The sequence below is a fragment of the Dermacentor variabilis genome, chromosome 10, assembly GCF_050947875.1.
Source record: "Dermacentor variabilis isolate Ectoservices chromosome 10, ASM5094787v1, whole genome shotgun sequence".
Lineage (NCBI taxonomy): Eukaryota > Metazoa > Arthropoda > Arachnida > Ixodida > Ixodidae > Dermacentor > Dermacentor variabilis.
In genome coordinates, this window is record NC_134577.1 from 46,275,220 (window position 1) to 46,298,783 (window position 23,564).

Sequence of the window (23,564 nt, forward strand, 5' to 3'; positions counted from 1 at the left end):
CTGCGAATTCTGTGTTTTAGTTGGCCCAGACTGTGCTTCCTTACAATGAAAATCTGGTGAGCGAACAATCGGCGGTATTGCATTTTGCAGTTTTCAAAGCATGAAAATCCGGGTGCGGCATTATAATCGAAGGCACGTTAGAGTTGAGTACGGTATTTACCTGATTCTAATGTGCCCTGAATCTAACGCGCACCCAATTTCCATAGGTTTAATGTAATAAGATGACAATGCAGCTGAATGTAACGTGCCCCCTATACCCCCGACAAAAGAAAAATATGGCATGACTCTCACATTCGCATAAGATAAAATGAGAGATGCAGAATCGACCTTCACAGAAGGGAACTTTTTTTTAATGAACTTTCATAATGAAAGTGGCGCGTCATTGTCCCAATTTATGCTTCACAGGCCACGGATACCAAGCAAACATTGTCAGTATTCTCAATCGATCACTTCTAGAGATACTACTATCACTTTTGCAAGATTTTACGTAACTCTGCACTGGACTTGTGGCCAACAACGTTCCTGGCACTGTGCGCAGATAGCAGCTTGGTACAGCACCAGAAGTGCTGGCAGCCTTACATACCAGCACATCCAGCGTCGAGTCGCACCCAATCTTGCGAAAGTGATGGTGTATTCGAACTACTGACCGAGAATACAGCTCCAGATCGCAGTGGAACACAAAATAAACACACATCAAAAATCACAAAAACACATGCGCTCTATTTCTATCTTGCAATAACGATGAAGCTGCCTCTGGCTGTTGCCAACGTCGCAAACGCGGTTTTGGTTTTGCATTCAATCGTACACAGAGGCAATTTTTGAACCCGTATTCCCGGAAAAAAGAGCTACATGTTAGTTTAGGGTAAATACAGTGTATGGCACGTTTTAAACATTATTTTCATCAGTGCTTTTGCTTTGGTACACTATCTTGGGGCACAAAATTGTGTACCCAGCACATGACAGGATATTACCAGAAAAGGTGAGTCTGTGTAACGTGTATACCAACAGTGTGATTGGAGCCCAACAAAGTTTTGGAGTCGGATTTTTTAGTTACATTGGCTGCAGCCTTTCCTTTTAGATAGCTTTTATAGAATGCACATAGCCTGCATATAACCTGCACATGGTTCTTACAACAAGGTTCAAGAACTGTCCCCGAGTATGCGAGTAGCTCGCTAAAATGCCCTCTCAAAGCTGGTTTCTCTGCAGTAAGAGGCCTTGCGGGGAGGAGGCAACTACACTCTGTACTCCACTTGACCCACCAATTCATTTTGTCACTTGAAAATTTTGTTCAAGCATGAACTCACAGCATTGCTCAAACCAGGCAGAAACAGAAACATACAATTATGATAAAACTTAACTCAACGATAACTGCATGACTAATGGGGCATAGAAAAGCAGTGTGCTGTTTATTTTTTTCTATGTTATGGAGAAAACGGCCAACTCCTAAAACGAAATCTTTAGCAAAATCACCTTATTTACTGGATCCTAATGCACACTTTTTTTCCAGAAAACTTTACTAAGAAATGACACGCGTGTAAGAAAGGGGTACGAACCAAAACTGCAATAGTAGCAAGGTACTACCGGCATTAAGGATTGCTGTAATCCAATCCATAAGTCGGCTGCAGTTGCAGTAGCTGTGGTGTTAGTACATTGTCAGCACCAGTTCTGTAAATTCGTTGGGTTGTCGCGGACTGCAAGGTGTTTCAGAAATGTGGGATTTCGATTTCATGGATGGCATCAAAAGTGTGATAGTCTGGGCTGGTGATAGTGACAAGCTGGCCTCCGACAGTGTCGATAAGTGATGCCCAACCAACTGTGGTTAGAATGCAATATTTTTTTCAAGTAGGAAAACATAGCTGCTTCTTTCTGAAAATCTCATAAAAGAACAGACAACAGCACTGCATCCTGCATTTCTTGAAATATGAAAACCAGGTTTAGCGTTAAAAAGCATTGCATCCGTCTTTTCTGGCCATGAAAGTCAGGTGCGCATCACAATCGAGGGCATACCAGATTTGAGTAAATATAGAACACACTCTTCACAATACAAAAGAAAACCAAGCCGCACAGCCTTGGTGCAGAAACAGCATGGCGCAACCTCGAATGTCGTGCACAGTGCAAGGAAAGTGGCTCACCTCTTGCTCTCACGGTACTTCCGCCGGTTGGGGTCCTCCCTGAGCTGCATCTGATCCTCACCTTCCTTGGCCTTGGCTCGCCGGTCCGACTGCTGGTCCTCCCGTTCACTGCGGCCCCGACCATTCCCTTCCCCTTCCTCGTCGGAGGAGGGCCTCTTGCGCACGTGCTGGCTCTTAGCCTTGAAGAACTCGTACAGGCCCAGCTGCTCCCACCCTTCACTGAGAAAGAGAAGACACGCACACATCAGGAAAAGCCAACAGACACAATTGACAAGGTCAACCAAGGGAGAAATCCCAAGACTGTGCAGTCAAGTCTCGACACAATGAACCTCAATTCAACGAAATTCAAAATTTAACAAACTATTTTCATCTCCTGAGCTTAGTTTCATTAAGAAGCGTACATACATTTTTCGCAATTTAATGAAGTAATTTTGTGACACAGTTTCGATTTAACAAAGTTTCCAGCCATTTCAAGCTCGTACTTGGAGTCTGTATGGTTAGTAAATCTAGCAAAAAACTATAACTGTGTCGGCCGAGGCAAAAGTTACTTGCAAAAGTCCTTCTGCATGAAACTTTTTAGTGGCGTGCACGCCGGGATATGGCACGCACGAAACACCCCTGCGCGTTTCGCCATTTGTCGCATTAGTAAACAACTTGCAGAGGCTTCAGGGCATGCGGGAGCTCAGCGCGCTCTAAGAAACATGAGAGCTGTTGATTCCGTCAGTGCAAAGTGGGTGGAGAGGGCGGTGAACGCGTGGTAACGTGATCAACCATGTGCTGGCGGGGAGGGGGAGGTGACGCACACCCTTTTGCCCTCTCCCCTAGAACACACATCTCCTCTTCTACCCTTGCCGTGGCTACCCAAAGCTGTTTGTAAGCAGGCCATGCACCACATCTTGGAGGTCATCTGCGGCAAGAGCGAAAGATGAGCCGAGTGGTCGGTACCTCAATGCGCATTGTGTTCCCGTCTGTCTAGTGCTGACAGCCACGTAAATCTCATGTTTCCGAGACAATGTACGAAGTGTTTGCTCGCACTGTGAGAGCAAGTGATCCAGACAGATCTGTTCACGCTTGCCTAGACAAGCGTGACACCCATTAAACCACGAACTTTACTTTGTGTAGTTCTCCTTTTGCCTCGCCATCAATGATCTGCCTTTCGAGTGATGCTGCAACATTTTTTTGCTCTGGATGAATACACATATCCTGTCACACTTTTGTTTTAGTTTCTGGGCACCATCTGATGGTAGGCTGCGGACACTATGTGCGGTCAGCCATCCCGTCCAAGATTGACAGCGCAGCGTGGTGCAACACACACAAACCTCGGACACTAGGAGCCATGCCGAAGCACTGCACTCTGTGTGATCTGCACCATATGCGTGGCACTAATAACCATGCTATTGTGACTGGACCTTCTCACAAATTGTTAACAAGTGCTCCCAGGAGTGTTCTGGGAACTTTTGAAATCATTTTTATGCTGAAACATTAAAACCTCGATGTAACAAAATTCGCAATCTGATGGAGTTTTCTAGTGCAAGTACAACTTTGTTATATCGAGGTTTGACTGCATTTGCGAAAACAAGGCTGACGTGATGAACTTCTTTATGTCCACTTATTCAATATGTACTGGTACACTGAAACCCAATTATATTGAACGCGGTTAATTCAAACCATCGTCAATCAATCAACTGCAGAACGTTGTAAAGCTGCAGCAAGAACACAAAGCAATATGCATGGTTACACCAGACCAAAATTTTACCCCCATGAAAAGGCTGAACTCCATGCAGTGTCAAATGAGTGTGCAAGTTGGCTTTCCCACGTGGGCATAAAGTGCTCGCCGTGAAAGGAAAAAAAAAAAAAAGAGAAAGAAAGACTCGCGTAGCCATCTGCCAGCACAACATGCGTGCCTGTGCCAGTCTTAACACGTGCTTTCATTGTGTTGCAATGTCCACCTAAATTTCGAGCGGTGTCCTAGTCAAGTACCACATATATACTCGCGTAATGAACACACTTCTGTACTTTAAAAAAAAAACCAATTCAAAGTTGGGGGGTGCATTTATTATGCGGGGTAAATTTTATGGAAACTTCTTCTAAACAGCAAAAATTGAAAAGTAAGAGGGTAATGATTTGAAAAATGCATCAGATAACTTTCCTTTGCACTAAAACACGCATGCGATTTGTAAACTGTAACAGTGTTTTTATTTCTCTTCACTCTGCGTCGGAACCACCAGACCTGTCATCCAGCTCACTGGCCGCTTCAACCACAATGTGGCTCCACAACAGCTTGTTCTCGCAGCTGCTTCTGGCCATCTGCCATTAGAGCAAGCATCGCGTTGAAGCGTTGCTTTTCTGCACCTGTTGTTTTGACAAGCACGCTGTGTGCGCCTCTTTCCTCGACCGTCCTGCTCATCGGCATGTTAAAAGTTCATTGGTGTCTGACCAGCGTTTCAGTTTTGTGATCAGATAAAGCTCTCTATCTCGCAGCAGGTGTATAACTCGACTTAGGGCCCATCACGCACAGCGACACCAAATACACAGGCAGAAAAGCAAGCAACTGACACACATTCACGCAAATTCAACACTATGCCCGAATGTGCCCGTTATGATGACCAAGCGCCGACCTTCACTTGGACTCTACCGTGAGCTGCGCCTGTCCATGCCTAGAGCACGCACTCTCTGGTATTACGTCAGAGTAAAGTTGCTGTTGCAGAGAGCAGTTTCGCATTTTTCGCCCTCTCAAGTCTGCAAGGTGCAATGGCACTGGCGGCAAGCATGCGATAAGAACAGGCTAGTTGGAGAAGTATGGGAGAGGCCTTTGCCCTGCAGTGGGCGTAACCAGGCTGATGATGATGATGATGATGACGACGACGACGACGACGACGACGACGACGACGACGATGAAGCACCATTGCAGTCATTCTTTCTGTCAGGTCCACAGCGACTGTGATAACATGCAGCCTGTTCTTACTGCGTGCTTGCTGCCAGTGTTATCTCGTCATGGCTTTGATGTCAGCTTCTCTGTCATCAAGCTTACCGCTCCTGCCAGTGTGCTGCCATGGCAAGTTTGCTGCTAGCGTGAATGTGCAGCCTATATAAGTTAGCCGTAGAATTTCAAACACAGCAATTGGCATAGAGATTAAGGCTTGCTGTAAACACATGCATGAGAGTAAACGGTCCTAGTCTCTCTGAAAAACTACAGCCCGGCTTTTCGATCATGGGATTGCATAGGAGCAAAGTTGGGGGTACAATTATTATATGGGTGAAAACGAATATCCAGATATTCAAGAGAAAAGTTGGGGGTGCGTTTATTATGCAAGTGCATTCATTACACTACTACATGCGGTATGTTCCTTTAAGAACTAAGTCAAGAAGAACTTTAGATGTGTTCTCAGCAATGAAATTTTGAGAAACATTCATGTAGAATCATGCGCTATATGAAGTCAATGGTGCATTGCTGCGAGTTTATACGAGTTTGGCTGTATAAATGACCAGCAGCAGTTTATTGCCTTCAGCGTGATGCACTGCTCGAACATGACATACAAGAGCAAGACTGTGAGCACAGAGGTAGATACAAAACACAGAATAAGAATGAAATATCTGGTACTACAGTATGGAGTAGATGATTATATGCTGGATTAACCCCTCATGGATGAGTCTCGCCTACAAGCAACACACCAGAGAAATATATTTCTTCTTGCCGATTTCGGCATACACCTGAATGTCTTTGGCCAACACTGAATGACTGGCAGCAAGCATCACTTGCTGGATAACAGCAGGAACAGAGGACGAGAAAAAAGAAGTTTGGTGCACAGCTGGCTTTGTTTTACATGCACAGTCGTAGAAGAAAGACAGCTACAAAATCCCCGGCTGCAGTGTTGCCCACACATGTAAAGGAAATAAAGAAAATACAAAGTACGCTTCTGTTTCACATCCGACAAGGACTGCCTGTACAAGTGCCACATGAAGCCATAGGTAGCTTGGGGCAAAGCTTACTTCCAGTGTTCTGCCTGGTGTTGCGCTGCTACTGCTGAAAACGATGAAAATAGTGCTACCACATGGAACAAGACATGAAAATGCACACAGACATACGCGCCGCTCTCTGTGTGCTCATTCTTGTCTTGTCCCGTGCGTGGTAGCGCCGTCTTCACCTGACCATGAACCAATTCGCCCAGCAGTCAATCCTTGCTGAAGAAGTTTCTGCCAAACACTTTTCTTTTGGATATTGTCATGCTCAATGCATTTCACACATTTTAACAAACTGTAAGCATTTACTTCAGATATTTTTACGCCTCGTCCTTAGAGGGCTAAGGAAGTAAAGGAAAGAGAAAGGTGGTGGCACGAAAAGCATTGCTCTTTCGGCAGAAACTAGGAATTGAACCCGTCAGTTTCCTCTTAAACCTCTGCCCAAAAATGCACGAAACGACCTCCAATGTGTTGGACTAACCTGTTACGCGGCCGCTCATGGGATGGCGGACTGTAGAACATCTCCACAGCTTGCATCAGGGCTTCGCTGGGGGGCGCCGGCGGAGGCAGGCGCAGGTCCTGGGGGTCTAGTGGCCTGTAGTCACTGTCCTCCAGCTGCAGGCGCACATTGAGAGAACAAGATAAGGAGGTGAAGCATGACATCGCTTCTGTTGAATAAAATTCAACTATGAGGCAGCCACAACTAAAAGGCGATGGTGCCCAGTTAAAGGACACAAGAAAAAGAACTTGAGTATGCATGTTAATATAAGGCAATATAGAGTAACCAATGGATTATTCTGACTCGGCAGGGAATGCTCGAAATACCGAATAATCAAAAGTCCCCTCCCTCCCCATCCCTACTAGAAAACAAAACTGGATTGATGAAAACATTCCCTTAAAGTGTGGTCCTAAGGCTGTATGCACTGCCCACAGAGCCACACCGTAAGGTGAAATTCGTGCTGTCGCGAAGTCACACCTTAAGGCGAATTTCACGTATAGCCTCCACCCTGCCTTTACTGTTACACTTTTTAAATTCATGGCACAGGTTATAGATGCAAAAATATGGTACTGCCTTGTCTTCCAAGGTTTGTTAGTTGCTACGATTTACGCTGCCATCTAAAATCTGGACCAGTAGAAATGTGGTGCTACCGCCACCATATTGAAACTGTAACCGAACCTAACTGAACTACGCTCGTTTGGTGGTACATTAAGGTCTGCAACAACTTCTGTGTAATGATTTCTTCACATATTGTGACTTGCATGATGCATACCTACATCTTTCTTTCATACGTGACACGCAATCTTTTTATGCTCAAGCCACTTGCGGCATTGCTTGCCATGCATGAAATGATGTACAGTCACATCAAATGTAGATACAGGTCAGCCACATAAGAATACAGAACGTCAGAATTGAACTGGTGAAACAAAATAGCAGTTCTCAAGACCTTCACATGGGCTTACCTAAAGGTGTGTGAACATTTCAAATTTTAAGTATGAATCAAGTGTACCCCCGTTTCAATTTGAAGAATTTCTTTCAAGCATTTGCTTGAATATTTAATTGTAGCTGAATATGCGGTGTTACTACAATTAATGTACCTTGCCCTGCCATGGAAGAGAATTTTCGTATGTAAATCGCTGACCACTTCAAGCACTATAATGACATTTCAATTTATGCACATTTTCAAGCTGCCTAGAACAAGCCTTCAATGACAAGTGCACTCAAGAAATGTAGATTTCTTTTCCCTCATGCTTCCGCATTATGTCACCTTTTTTTTGCTTAGAAGGGTTTCACCACTTCTAAACATAGGACACATTTTCAGCCAATAAATTGGTATTTGATTCAATATTCTAACACTGCATTTCTGAATGTTGGTATTTAATTCGATTGAAAATGTTTAGCTATGACTCCTTGTTTTATCTAATAATCTTCTACGACAGTGCTTGGTCATAACAATCAGCATTCGCAAATGTGACAGCCAAAGATTCCTCCCCCCCTTTTCCATTTAAGCAGGCCGCATCCCACATCCTCCTTATCATCCTCACAGCACTGTTATCCTCCTTTAGTTCCTCCTTTAGTTCCTTTAATTCCTCCCTCTGGTGGAAAGCAGAAATGTGCCATGATGCTACCAAGACAAGCTTGCACCTCTGGCAACTCAAAACATAAGCATTTCTGAGTAGCAACACTGCTGTGCTCTCACGCCATTAAGTAAAATAAATGTTGCTTGCGTGCATCTGCACAGATTTACAGAACTTCAACGCTCCCTCAGCAACAGTTCACACAAGAAAGAAAGAAAGCCTTCCTTAGAAACATTTCACACCAGAAAGAAACCAAAGCAGGAGCCATGAAAAGTGAACAGGCCATACAATTCACACTACGGCAATAATGAGTCTTTAATAGGGTGGCTCAAACAACTTATACAAGAGACGACCCCATTTCAAAGACACACACAAAAAAAGGAAGATACAAGACAGGGAGGAATGTCTAAAGTTTGTAGGTTTTGACACAGGGCATAAAGGTACCTCTCCATGCTGTCATGGCTGTATCACTTCCAAAACACACCCGCCGTGGTTGCTCAGTGGCTATGGTGTTGGGCTGCTGAGCACAAGGTCGCAGGATCGAATCTCGGCCACAGCGGCTGCATTTCGCTTGGGGCGAAATGCGAGAACACCAGTGTACTTAGATTTAGGTGCATATTAAAGAACCCCAGGTGGTCGAAATTTCCGGAGTCCTCCACTATGGCGTGCCTCATAATCAGAAAGTGGTTTTGGCAAGTAAAACCCTATACTTTAAATTAATTTTTTTTAACTTCCACAACAAATTTCGTGGTTAGTTCGGTACCCACATGGCACATCAAACCGGTGACCCTGGTTATGAATGTAGCATGGTTCTGTGCCTCTTGCAGTTCGAGGATATACACAGCCTGGCTATTTCTATGTTCCAGCATGAATGCCACTTACTCCATCTCAGTGCCTACTCTTACCCCCTCCCCATTGCCCATTGTCGTGCTGCGATGTCAAAGCAACCTGGCCCTACTAACACAACAGGCACGTGCATTGTTAGTGACAAGGCATGGAAACAAACCTTGACCAGGGGCACGATGAGGCCTGCGGGCAGCTCGTAGTACGGCATGGTGGGCACCAGGCACTCGAGGGCCTCCGGGGGGATCTCCGGTGGCAGGTAGCCTTGAGAGTTCATGGGCACAAACCCAGGGGGAGGTTGGCGTGTGTCAGGCAGGCCAGGCCCTGCGGGCAAGTCTAAGTGCCTTCGTCGTCCACAACACCCCGTGTCCATCCCCCAACGGAATGGGAGGGGGGAGCCACACGGCAACCCCCTCTCATATCACGGTAGGGGGGGGTTGAGGACAGAGAGGGTGCTGCCTGAGAAGGGCTTACGGTGCAGCAGCGGGCAATAGTAGTAGTTGTCCCGTTCATAGCAGATTCCACCACGCGTAAAGGGAGCATTCGAGCGGGGAAACAGATCCACCTCAACGGCGGCTGCACCATGCAACAAGGTGGCACAACCGCGAAGAACTCCCCCTGGAGAAGGGAGACTGTTTGATTTGGAGCCACAAATGGGGTCCTCGTGAAGAGAGAGAGGTTGGCTGTCAAGCCTTCAGCGGTACAGTGCGGCCTACTGTTAAAGGGAACGCACGAGTGTAGACCACATGTGAATGTTTTTCCTCTGTCTATTATAGACAGCTCGGCTTTGCAGCAGATGACCCTTGTTGCATCGCACTGACCCCTTTCTGCATCCCTGAGCTGCACAGTAACATAGCTCAAGCCAGTGCATGAATCTGGAGCACAGTGAGGCCTGTACACCGGGACGTTCCCTCTAACAGTGGACCCCACCGTACATGTCTGCAATGGTAGCTGCAGATATGACCGCAATGCTTGTGGAGGGTGTAGGGATTACTATACTGACACGCTGTCTACTGCATCACCAAGGTGAACACGGTTGTGCGGGGAAAGTCTGCCAGAAATGACATTTAAAAAATTATTATTTCCAATAATTCCCCTTAGCAATCCTCTAGTTTTAATACTTTAAGAGGGGGTATTCACATGGGGGAGGGTGTTAAAATACCTCCCACGTAACTCTGTTGGAAACCTTTTAGCCCAAGAGGTGCACTCCTTTGCCAGAGCTGGCTTGCATGCCAAAGGAATGGCAAAGGAATGACACCAACAGACCCTTGCAAGTGTGGAGGCAGGGCATAGCATCGGTGATTATCAGGTGCAACAGGAAGTGGTCTGGAAGTCACAGTGAACTGCTGCGGTAATCTTATCGAAAGCTCTGTCCTTTCCTAGTCTTGTCGTTCATTCGAAAGCAAAGATCGCAACTCTGGCAGACTTCATGCCTTGTGGTAGCGTTACGTAGATTTAGTGACCAATTGCCTGCTCCCAAGCTCACATACATGACGCCTGCAGTTGATAGAAGTGGCACTGGCTAACACTTATAAGGCTAGGTTTTGTTCTTGAAAGTGGTGATAATGTTAGAATTTCTGCTAAGTTGACGTGACTTCACTGCTGCTCGCCTTCCGATCTCGTTTGCAACATGTGGCCTTATGACAATAGTTAAAACATTAATTAGTAAATTTAGGTAAATAGTCAATCTAGCATAGAAAATTTTTTTGCTGAAATTTCAAAACTGCAACATGTGAGCTAATGACAACAACTGACAAGTTTTTTAGCACATGCTACACAATTTGTCGAACTATTGTTGAATTTTCTTCTTGCTGCTAATGTTTGCCGAGCCACATAAGCCTAGCTGCGAAAATGGCAGCTATCTAGATACATGTTTATTAAATAAAAAGTGTTCTGCATTAGAAAAAAATACACAGTACACACACATGCACACAGACATGCAAACGTAAGAACTGTATCCATCTCAATACCAGCATTGGGATGGCCGCCATCACCACGAGGTGGCATGGTCTCAGAGTCGATGTAGAAGTTGCCGTAGTCCTGCCGGGATCTTGCATCTTTTGTGAGAAAACCACAGGCACAAGTATGAGGACATGAAACTGACAGTAGGCCTGGAGGCTTTCCTGAAGTTGTAAAGATGAAACAACTGTTTCGCTAGAGGAACAAGCCTTCTGCTTCACCAAACACCTTTCTATTCTGCCAAGTTGTAAAAAAAAAGATGTTATTGCCTACAACTAATGGAACTTTTCTGCTTTTACTGGTGAATTTCCGAAAGGGATGAAAATTACAAAAGTAATGCCATGAAGTGCAGAAGCAGCATAAGAATATGAATGACAACTTTCAAGAGAGCAAATATAATAGCCTCATCATTACCTTAAGTGTGATAATATTCTTTACCCCTTAAGTGTTTTACTTTTTCAAGCGAAGCTCGTATTGGCTCACAAGTGGCATTGTTGTGATCGCGAAGAAAAAAAAAAAACAGTTGCTCCCAGAGCAGAGCAGCTATGGGAAAGGGCGAGTTGATGAGATCACAGCTGCATAGGCAGCCGCTTACACCACACGCGCATCCAATTATAGCTGTTTCGCTTCCACCAGGGAGGGAAAGGGCAGGAAAGGGTTTTGCACGCGCTGCACCAGCTTCGTTTCCATTGAATTCAGTCTCAGAAAATGAATGGGACGTCCACGCAATTTTGCATTCCTCCAAGGAACAGGCAGCATTTGACGAGCAGCGGCGAGAACTTGCCCATGAAAGGGCTTGCCGTCGGCGCACCGATCCAGCCATTACAGCCACCTGAGCTCAAGCAATCCAACAGCAACGAGAGTATCCCGAGCTGAGAGAGCAGGAGGCCGAAACAATCTGGCACCATTACCTGTGGGTTACTTAACAGTGACGAAGGTCAGATGCGCGCAGAACAAGCTTCGCTTACTTATTTCGGGCTTGCGCTAATGCTTACCCCCATTTTTCGATAAGAAAAGGGTTGGAGATTTTTTTTTTTATTTCCTAACCAAAAGTGTCTATTTTTCTATTGCTAATTTCGAATCATATTGCACTAAAAAGCAACTACTCGATGTTGAAAGAATATCTGCCCCACACACTAAGTCTAATCAACACAATACAGTTTATTTCTGAACATTACATAGGAAACCAGCTGCCTGCTGCTAATGAAAAATACAAGCCACATAAAGAAAACAGTCGTAGACACCTCGTCATTCTTCACTTGTGTAGGCTAATCAACCTGTGGCTATTTCACTCAGGAAGCTTCAGGACTGTGTGCTACATTTAAAAGCAGGGAATGACACTAGGATGAAAGCATTTTAGCTTTTCAGCCGTGTTGCGATCGGTTTCATCGACCACTAGCTGAACCAGTTCATCGTTGGGAAACTGCTGTATGTACTCCAGACAGTCATCTGGCGATATAAAATTGAAAGTCTTGCCTGGAATGGCCAAAAATGAAAGCTGAGGAGGCTTCGCGCGAGGATTGCCGACATCAAGCTGCACCCACTGACAAGCACTCTCAATCTTCGCTTCAGAGATGTTCTCATCATCACCAGAAAAACTGCTCAATTCAGCATCATTGCTGTCTTCTTCACTTCCGGACACAAGATAAACATAGGTATGTGAATCATCTTCATTGGAAGAAGATGACAAAGATGGAAAGCTTCTTTTTCGGGCTGACGCACCAGCTATGCTTGTATCGCCGCCACCGGACATCATGTTTTCACACAAAAGCCACACTCCTGTTGCAGGAGAAACCGAAATCATCAAGTAAGTGCTTTCATCTGGTGGAAAGACACACGATCTAAGCCGTAGACGAGCGCTTCTCACCCTGAGCACTCAAGAGGGGAAGCTATTCTGGTAGGACAAGCTCTGCTCGTCCAAAACACTTGAGGGGTTAAGAAAGTACAGGTTCCTTGTGCACATATCATATGCTGCAACAAGCTAAGCCCTTATTTTCAGGCGACAGTTCCTTTAATCATTTGTCTTGTTTTGTTTGCGTTGTGCCCAACCACAAACAAAACAATATCCAAGGACACCTAAGCACTTCTTACGAGTTGTGAATGCAAAAGCATGTCTAATTAAACACCGTTGAGTGGTCGTTCCAGTTATGAACTCCTTACGGGCAAGTGATCGCGTTGAGATGCTCAGCGTGTTTTGATTTGGCGCAGTTGAAATGCGAGCGAGAGCATGAGCGGACAAGGAATGTGGTGATAACGCAAGCTTCCGAGAGCGAGAGCAAGCGTACCATAGCATCGTAGCGACGCCCTCATGCAACACCTGGCGCGCTGGTGTGCCATTTCACCCGCTCTGCTCCATCAAGGCATGCTCGTGACGTGGCGTCACGACGAATGGAAATTTAGGTTGCTACAGATGCCAGACCCCAGTTTTTCTACTTAATCAGCCATTTGACGCTTTTGCAATCAAAACAAACAAATAGAGGCACCAGCACCTCAATATAAAGGCCTAGCTTGCACAGCTTGAAGTCAACAAGAGACAGAGACAAACAAGGAACACTGGACACTTCATAGTCTTTACATTATTTATATTTTCTTGCCCACATTGGTCTTGTGATTTTTCTTAATTTACCATAAATTAAAGAGATTGGATCCACTTACTCATGTCATAGTCGTCGTAGTAGGGCATGTCATTGTTCATATGATCGTAACCTGCAAGATTTCAAGTGGGAATCAGGCGGTTCTCATTCTTGAATAAAAAGCATTTTCAGTGATTCAAGTACCACGCATGCATTTAAGGCATCTAGCTCGCACTACAAGCAAGGGTGCACCTCAGAGGAGACCTTGCTTCTAAAACAATTATTAATGCACAACATTCTTTGCATCATTCCAAGCACTGTAGGTAGCCAGGTGGGTACCTGTCTCACATTTAAGGCCTCTATACAATAAAACCTCATAAATTTGGATTTCACGGGACTGAAAGAAATGGCTGAAATAACCGAACATCAAATTATTGAGGGCATTAAGATAACAATAAACAAATTCTTACTACATCAACAGGCTTTTATTTACTCAATAAATCAGTAAATCCTGCTTTTATTTTGCACAAAAGCAGCGCGGAAGCTGCAATTCTGATCGCTTCGTGGCTGATTAGCGCTCGCAGCAGCAAAGGCCTCGTGGCATCCTTCGCAGTGCGGCCTTTTCACCACCGCGCGCACACCCCGTTGATTTTTTTCGCTAGTTAGCTGGCCGGCAACAATATCGCAATGTAGCCAGTGGGTTTTATGCCAGCCTGCAGGCAGCAGTACAGTTGCTCTACATCTTCAACAGCTTCCGCAGTGTTCGACATTGCGTGCACATTGCACCTAGCCAAAACAAACATTACTGCTTGCCGCAACCACTGCAGACAAAACCGTGGTCTCTATTGACACGATCACAGACGGTGACCTCGCATTTATTTCTGAAGGCCCGCAGGCTGTGTGTGTCAAGTGAAAACAATACTACTGCTTGCCGCAGTCTCTGCGGACGAAAACCACGGTCGCTGTCGATGAAACCGTGGATGGCAAATACACAGTTCCGAAGGAGCATGGTGAGCACGGTGCCATGCGGGGCAGTACATGCAAGAATAATGGCTACAAATGCAAAAACAAGTGCAATGCTGTGGTTCCTGTCATTCACCCACGGTTTATGCTGACTGCACTACTTCGCTTCAGTTGGACTGTTGCGTTGCACATTTGCGCCGCTCCACACTTGCCGCACTCCAAGGGTTGTCTAAATTAACCAGCGCACAGTGAAACACAAGCCCATTAGGAAAAGTCTAATACCATTAAATAATTCACACGCCCGCCGGGACCAGAGAATAGATCCGAATTAGCCGCTTTTCAAAATTAACAGGGGTCAAATTAAAGTGGTTTTACTGTAACAAAAAAGAAACGTATGACAGACAGTGGAATCAAACCTCTGCCTTCGAGCACAGTAGTCCCAATGCTTTGAGCATTACGCTATGATCGCACGCATACGTCTCTTGTGCCAAAGCACAAGAGAAGCCGACTACCTGTTTGAGAAGTCTGGCGCATGCATCAAGTGCTAGTTTCTCGTGTTCTTTCCTCGTGACATCTCGCACTTTGAGACAATGTGTTAGACTGCACCCCCGTTTTTCAGGATCAGCCCACATTCCTCAGCCCTTTTCTCGTAACGGCTAATGTTGCGTAGACACTGTGCGACATTCTATTCCTCGAGAACACACAGGCTGATATCAGCAAGAAAAAAAATTTTCTTTGATTGGATACACAAGTCTACACTCATTACAACGGACCCGCATACAACAGACTTTCGGATATAACAAACCATATTTCAGCCTTAGTTTGTTCTACATATTTTATTAATGCAACCAAGTTTACTTTTAATGCACCGCACTACAACAGACTATCGGCTACAGCCAACGCAATTAGCGGCATTTCTTTTTTTAAATCGGGCATAAAAACACACTTTTGCCATGTCGACTCAGGCTGGCAACTGACTTGCGAGGGTCAGCCAACGACTGCGGTTCAATATCACGCACATGAGGGAACAAGGCAGGGCAGAAACGCGCCGTCTTTTTCGGGCTTCACGCGCAAGGCACAGGGTTGGGGAGGTGAGAGAGAGGGGGGATCTACTCCGGCAGCTGCTGCTTACAGTGTGGCCAGCATATCTCGAAAGCGATCTGCGATGTGGACAAAGTGCGCCCAGTGCCGGTAGCTTCATATGCTCTATTTTTTCTACGTTTAGTTCTCGTTGAATAGAGAGACGGCACAAAGGTCAATTTGCTCACTGCTGCTTCTAATAAAACGGAAGTTTTTTGTCGGATAATCGAGTTCTGTTGTAACACGAAGTCGACTGTGTACGTAAAAGAAAAGCAAGCATATGTGTAGCCTCGAAGAGGCCAGCGAAGGGACTCCTCTCGATTTCGACGGCTCGTCGGCAGCCTGCCCATCGGCGTGTGAACGGCTTTAAATTATGAGAGCAAGGTTCGTGCCATGCATAGCATACGACCGTGTGATAAATGTGATGATGTGGGATCAACATATTGGCATGTAGGCTGCAGGCTGCAAGCCAGTAAAACCAAAAGCCACAGTTCAACATGGGCACGCGTGTCCTGAATGTGCCGTTTCATGTTTGTCACTGGGTATTTAACATTTTTGCTGCCAGACTACATACATCGAGCTGCAAAAATACATACAGTCCACTGTAACAATTATTGCCTGAGGTTGTAATTTTTCATTCCATTATAGCAGTAGAGAACTCATTGAGATAAAGCATGGCCAGCCAAATTTTAGATTGACTGTGTCATAACGGACAATTCGTTATATCCATGTTTTTTGTATCATTGTTTGACTGTATAGTCCATTTCATACATAGCAGGTAACACTATAAAGGCTAGAGACTTCACTCAATGTTCGCATTCACAACCAAAAACATAGCACCACATATGAAAAAGATAGACGTACGCATCATGCAATTCGATCTAACCTTGCAATTTGTAATTTTATGCACCAATATATGCCATATTTTTCACATGGAAGGCATTGCAGTACAGAACATATTTAAAACCGAACAAGCAGAGCAACTTGTTTCTGTGACCAACGGTAAGAGTGCGCTGCGTGAGCTCACGACCAAAACATAGTATGTCGCGTACTGTAAGTACGAAGATGCACAAATAATTAGTGATCTTATTCAATCCTACACTAAGAAGTTGTATATGCCATGTGGTTAATCTGTAGAAAGCACCAAAGACAGAAAACAATGGCACTGTGAAACGTGCGAAGTGGGGCTTCTATGACCGCACTACATGCATAGCCTCGTAAGCATAGCATGCTTCATATGAAATGGAATATAGAGTCACATTAAAGTTTTAGCCTATCTGTAAATATCTTGCTGCTTACAGATTACCGGAGCCATAGACATAGTTTCAAGGTTGGTAGTGACATCTTGTGATGCTTTGTTCAACTACCATGCATTTGAAACAATTTTTGTGTTGCGTAAATGTTCGCATCAAAGGAAAATCGTAGGAGGACCACACGTTAATGCCCATTATGCTACGAACGCTTTACATCAGCAGATAAGTAGAATATGGTATAGCAGTGCAGTATTACCTTTGCGGGCTCTCTGGCTACAGTTGGCGTCACTAGGCATCGCTACCCAGTATTCAGAAAACACTACGAACATTTACGGACAACCCAGAACTCTCCAGTATCTCTTCAACAGCATGTACAGCACTCTGAACGGCAAAGACTCAAATGGAAATACTCACTGTGCATCCCCCGAGGTGGCATGCCGCCGTACTGCCCATGTGGAGGGCCTCCGTGGTGCATGTAGCTAGGTGGTGGCGGGTGGTTGTAGCCAGGTGGCATGCCATAGTGGGGCGGCGGCTGGGGCCCAAAATGCGACATGGGTGGAGGAGGTCCATTTCCCATGTACGGAGGCCCACCTCCTCCCATGGGACCCCCGCCTCCTCCCATGGGACCCCCACCTCCTCCCATAGGGCCCCCACCTCCTCCCATAGGGCCCCCACCTCCTCCCATAGGGCCCCCACCTCCTCCCATAGGGCCCCCACCCACTCCCATGGGACCCCCGCCTCCACCCATGGGACCCCCGCCTGAATAGTGCATGGGGCCTCCGTAACCGTGGTTCATGCCTCCTGCATCGAAGAGAAAAACAAGGAATCAGCAGACTTCAGCGATTCCTCTGGCTCTGAAAATTTTTACTGTGATAGCAACAGCAGGCTCCCGCAGCAGATACTGCCACCTTTTCAATAGGAAAATTGTGCAGATCCAACAAACACATTTGGAATCTCTGTGAAGCAGTCAATTGCTATAATACTAAATGCAAGGCTTATTTCTCTCAATCTGTCTTTATTGACCCCACATGCAGCGTTTATTGTCAATGCTAGGAGAATGCCAGCAAACTTGAGAGTAGGAAAAAATCGAGAGGCAGACATAGACAAAGAGACAGGAAGGTGGCACTCTTTGTCTATGTCTGCCTCCCGATTTTTTCCTACTCTCAAGTTTGCTGGCATTCTCCTAGCATAACCATGTACCAACTAGCCCAACAGGCCACTCTCATGTTTATTGTCAAGCAATGTTTGTTTATGTACATTAGGATCTAGTTAAATCGAACTCTCTTGGGATCAGAAATTTATTTGAATAAAGCAGAGTTGAAAAGAGTGCCAATCATCTGCACAGTGTAGCACTGGGCACTGGGTTCAGTGTCACTGGGCTCACATCGAAGAAATCTTTATCTTTCCTCCATCAGCAGGTTCTGTATAAAGTTCAAGTGCGATAAGATGGCGCCTTGCACGCCGTTTGCTGTAGGTGTGAGGAAAAACACGCGAGAGTGAGCCAAGAAGGATGATGCGTGCCATGGTCTCGCAAACCAAATGTTGGAGATGATGGGATCAAGGCTGCACTGGGAGGGAGGGGAGGGCAGGTCCAAATTCGCGGGAGTTTTTCTCTATTCAAATACATAGGGCTTTGCCAGGAATACAGAGCAGTTAGAATTATCCATTAATTAAGTTAGGAGATTTCAAATTATAGGGATTTCACTGTACTACACCATTCACAAGCTGTGCGGGAATGAAAAAAAGCATTTGATGTAAGAGCCCGCGGCGAGACACTGACGCAGTGATGCTATGTGGATGAAGGCAATGTTTGATGTTTGTTGAGGGAACAATGGCAAAGAGAAGTGTGCACAAAGAAAAGTATCACATGAAGGAGCGCTTCGCCATTTCGCAACATACTGCGGCCCTAATTTTGAACAGAATGGACTTCAGATATAAGGGGTCCTTCCCACTGGATTCTCACTCGTAACGAGTGTCAAATGCATTGGATTATTTACAGTGCTCTGAAGCTTGCCAGTATTTTTCTAGGGTTGCGAGGTCCTAGACCTTCATTTAATGCAGAAAATGAGAAGTTGAAAACATCATGTCAGAACTACTTTAAAATCATTATCAACATATCTTAATTTGTTTGAATTTTCAGATTAAAAGAAACTATGTAATATCTTCAACAACACAACACAAATAAATATCGTATAAATGGGAATGTAGGTAGAGATCTTCACCCCCCCCCCCCCCCACATCAAAAAACATAGCTAAAGTAGCCCCTCGTATTACATACAGTCAAACCCACTTATAAAAATATTCAAGTGCCACGAAAATTCCATTGTTATAACCAATAATTGTTATAACCGGGTTGCATGAAAAAAAATCAAAATAGGGGAATGGCAGAGCTGATATGAGAAAACTATACAGGCAGTGAGGCCAGTGCCGCTCCCCACCACCTTCCTCCGCCCAGCTGCTGATTGTGTTCGCTCGTTTAACTGCTTCCTAGGCGCTCCGATCACATGTAACAAGCCGCGGCTCTCGGCGTTAAAGAATGGCGCTGCTATAACTGCAGAGAGGTGTCGCGGGTGGCAAGCAATATGCGAGCATCGCCGCGGCAAAACTTTGATGGCCCTACAAGGGGCCTTTTAAAAATTGCGAGAAGGCTGCCGCAGCAGCCTGTCAGCTTCAGAAATCCAGAAGAAACGCTGAGGAGAGATCGCCGCAAGCATCTCACCACATACTTGTCACTGGCTTGCACGAGAAAAGCCTATGTCCGTCAGCGATGCATGCTTTACGCGAAGCTTGCCGACATCCTTCTCCAGGGCATCCGAGCGCCCTACGTAGTGCAGCGGAAGGTTCCTCGAGAAAACGAAGCCCCGGAGGGACTGAATCATGCTGGGCCTCCTGTGAGGACAACGTTGAGACAGCCTGCCCTACTGCATCATCGCTGCCATTGTTGCCGTCGCTATCCGATGCAAGTATGTTCGCGATGATCGTCTCATCATTTAGCATTTAGTTTCCAAATCTTAGCCATGCACTTTCTTTTCACCGGCAATGGTGTGCATTGCCGATGATGAGCAGGTGGATCAGCCATGTTCTGTTTCAGTGGTGAGTCAAGCGAAGTTGAGAAACCGCGTGGCCAGGAACGACTTCGACACAAGCAACAAAAACGAACACGGGCAATTAAGCTATTCACGGACCTGCACTCAATGAGGAGCCAGCGAGCAGCATGCGAGCAATCTGCTTGCGGCGCAATTGGCGCAGTCCATTTGTTTCCGAGAGTGGGGCGGCCTAGAGCTATGGGCGCAGCCCATTCATGTTCGGAGGAGTGGAAGGGCGACAGGGGAGAGCCGTGCGGAGATGGCTAGAAAATGAGCGCGAGGTGGCTGTTGGAACAGCGGCCCATCATGCAGCGGCTCGAATTTCTCGTTTTCTTTTTTTTTTTCTTTTCAAGGATTTCGCATTTCACTACCTTCCGGCTCAGACACTCAGCAGACAGACTTTATCGTTATAACTGATAATGCAGCGTCGGGGCATTGTAGTAAGCGGGTTATTTCACCATGGAAAACATACAAAAGTCGACGGTGCAGTAGCATCTCATTGTTATAACCGATATATTGTCAAAACCGGTATCGTTATAAGTGGGTTCAAATGTAACATTCTTTAGCAGATAATGATCCATCATCTGAACAAGTCAATGTCAGGGGCCGACCTATATTCCGGTGTATATGGCAGCATTTGAATTTAAAACTTCCCGATGCATTACTCTGACAGAAATTGACTTTGTTACACTTTCGGCAAACCGCCAACACACAGCGCTACCAAAACGCTTGAAACACCTGGCACCCAAAGGTATAAAACTCTGTTGCAACCTGGCCTCATGTCTCTCGGTGGCATCTGATCGGACATCATGTGCGGTGGAACGCTGTCTGCATTCATCGACATTGGCCCCTGCGGATGCTGTTGCTGCAGAGGAGGAAGTCCACCGCCCATACTGTCGTCAGGCAGCGAGGCCGGGCCCATGTTTGGACCATGGCCCTGTGCCAGCTGAGGGTCTATTTCCTGGACGCTATTGCTTGCTTGCACCTCCGACGATTGTGAGTCCTCTTCGCCATTGCCGTTGCCGCTGCTGCCACCACCGCCGCCGCCGGCCTCTGATCCAGTGATGGCCGAGTCTTGGCTTGTGGCTTCCTGCAAGACCCCACAAAGAATACCTCTGACTATGAAGGCACTCTTCTCTCGTGCAATATGAGGGTCTTTCATAATGTTCACATTATTGACAGGAAGGAACAGAAGATTAGGCAATGAAACTCGAGTGGGAGAGTAATCTGAGCTTGCACTCACGTTGACAGGCTGCACTATTTGTTCAAATGTTATCCTCTGGTCAGTAAGCACTACAGCGTCTACTTGTGGTTTAATTTGTGGTTCACTATCTAGCAACGTTCCACCACTTTGTTCTTCGCTGTCTTGGCTTGTTCGACATATTGAAATACCCTGTGCCACATTTCACAATGGTGTTATAAGCTGGAACATTTGTCACCATACACCGCCACCAGATTGGCATGAATCTCCTTAGCATTGTGTCCCTTGAGATGCAGAAAGCGGATTAGTCCTCGTGCTTCAACAAACTTTACTGATGGACGCTGACATTTTTTTGTTTTGCTGTCGTAGGGGTGTTCCACAGTACTATTTAGAACAAAATTTTTATATTCCACAGGAACTGGAGGGATGTGCACTTATTTTGATGTCTACTGTGTACCTGTCCCAAAGTTATGGTATCAATGGTACAAACTTTATGAACACAACTGTCAACTATTTGTAATGCTCTCTCTGACTACACTGTTTCTTGCACAGATCACAAGAAATTCTGCGAGCATCTAAGAAATCACTCTTAATACCTTTTCATTCCCAGTTTCCTTCATATAAATTTAGTTATAAAGAGTAAAGACTTTATTTGAAAACAAGGTATTGATGGAAGACCTTGTTGTTAGGCAGCCACGAGCCCAAATTCTCAATATCGGGACAAAAGCACAGCGCAACTGACAGAAACAAGCTATAAGGACACACACGGTGCTGACTTACAACCAAAATAGAAAAACACACGGCACTGACTTTCGAGTCAGTGCCGTGTGTGTTTTCTATATTTTCCCAGCTTCCACACTGTGCTTGTGTTATGATGAATTATCAACATGCCCAAGCCTTTAGCCTAGTCAGCTATAATTCTGAATAGTCTTCGATGATTCTATACCCCCGGAAAATTTCTTCTATTTCATCCCCTTTGAAATACAGCTGCTGAAGCTGGTAATTGAACTCTTGCAACCCGAGGCTCATAAGCAAAATACCACAGTAAATAAGCCAGTGTAGTAGGTGAAGCTTGTTCCTTAAGCTTGTAATGTACAAGGTCGCATACATGGCACATGGCTCCCCACAAGGGCTGAAAAGGTGCTTCAGAAAATAACAGATGGCAAATGTGGCCACACAGGTATAGGGCCTTGCAAAGCCAGAGGCTGCATGTTTGAAACCTCTGGTATAAACGCTACTTTACTCTGCTTCATACATTGCAGGCAAACCTATGAAGGCTAGACAGACCTGTCTCACTGCTCTCGATCACAAAATAATAGGTCACATATGAAGGAAAGATATATGGTCTCAACTAAGGGCCACACTCATGTAATAGCCGCACCACCAAGTTGGGGGTGAAGCTCTTACATGGCTGTTATGGCTCTTACAATTGAAACAAATAATAATAATAACAAAATAAAAGTGAAAAAAAAAGATCCGAGGACATCTAAGCACTTTTTATGAATTTTGAATGCAAAAGCATCAATGTCCAATTGAACGCCACTGAGCGGTCCTTCCGAGTTATGAGCTCCCCAAGGGCAAGCGAGCAAGTTAAGATGCTTGGCGCATTTTCATTTGGCCTTACTGAGGCGCACTTAAAACGCAGGCAAGAACTTGTGTGGACAAGGAACTCACAAATAACACAGGCTTCCGAGAGCGAGGGTGACGCGGTGTCGCCATCAATGCCCTCCTCCCTCACACAATACTGCGGCTGCAGGTGTACCCTCTCGCCCGCTGTGCTACGTCAAGGCCCAAGCCAGCAAGCACGGGCCAGCATGATGAGTGCACAAGGTGCGCTAGTGATGTGGTGTCAGCAGCCACTGGGACGTTTCACTGCTACAGACGCCGCTGGCTCTTTCGCTCAATGGGCCATTTGATGCTTTCAAATTAATGAAGAATTCAGTCACAGCTTGCGTGCATGCTCTTGTATTCCGAGTGCATGGCTTGCATGGTCCTCGGAAATCTTTATGAAAAAGCTTTGACGGCACAGTCGTGTCTAGTGCCACGAAAGGCACTGAGGAAGGCTGTATCTACGATTGTGCTACCGAACGAAATATCAGCAGCTGTGACAGCGGCAGTAGTGAGGGCTGTAGACGGGCACCAGTTGCATGGCATGCTTGCGTGATGAAATATGTGCGCTATGAAAACAAAAACAATAGCACTTCTTGCACGAAGAGTTCGAGGGTATAACACAAGGCAGAAAAAGCAGACCACAATGGCCTCTTCTAGTGTAAAGGATGCATCTCTACAAGACAGAGAAATAAAAGGTGGTTCTTACACGAGTACATAGGGTAGATATGAATCGTGTAATTCAATGTAGCACTAAGTTTCATACTTTTATGCAGTAAAACATGAAGTATGTATTAAATGGAACGTGCGCAGATATGAATTTATTTACC

At 45.6% G+C, this 23,564-nt stretch overlaps 1 protein-coding gene across 5 annotated transcripts in view; it reads right to left on the bottom strand.

The window, feature by feature from the left end:
* Nucleotides 1-23,564, bottom strand: part of LOC142560468 (calcium homeostasis endoplasmic reticulum protein-like) — a 60,385-nt gene that overhangs the window by 9,385 nt on the left and 27,436 nt on the right. For 4 of the 5 annotated variants that reach the window (XM_075672604.1, XM_075672603.1, XM_075672602.1 and 1 more), the window contains 7 exons: nt 20,697-21,015; nt 17,254-17,640; nt 13,626-13,676; nt 10,982-11,068; nt 9,175-9,335; nt 6,574-6,707; nt 2,133-2,351 (listed from right to left, as the gene is read on the bottom strand). In XM_075672604.1, coding sequence (XP_075528719.1) covers nt 2,133-2,351; nt 6,574-6,707; nt 9,175-9,335; nt 10,982-11,068; nt 13,626-13,676; nt 17,254-17,640; nt 20,697-21,015 — 1,358 coding nt within the window. The remainder of the gene's footprint in view (nt 1-2,132; nt 2,352-6,573; nt 6,708-9,174; nt 9,336-10,981; nt 11,069-13,625; nt 13,677-17,253; nt 17,641-20,696; nt 21,016-23,564) is intronic. The other variant, XM_075672605.1, reaches the window with a different exon arrangement.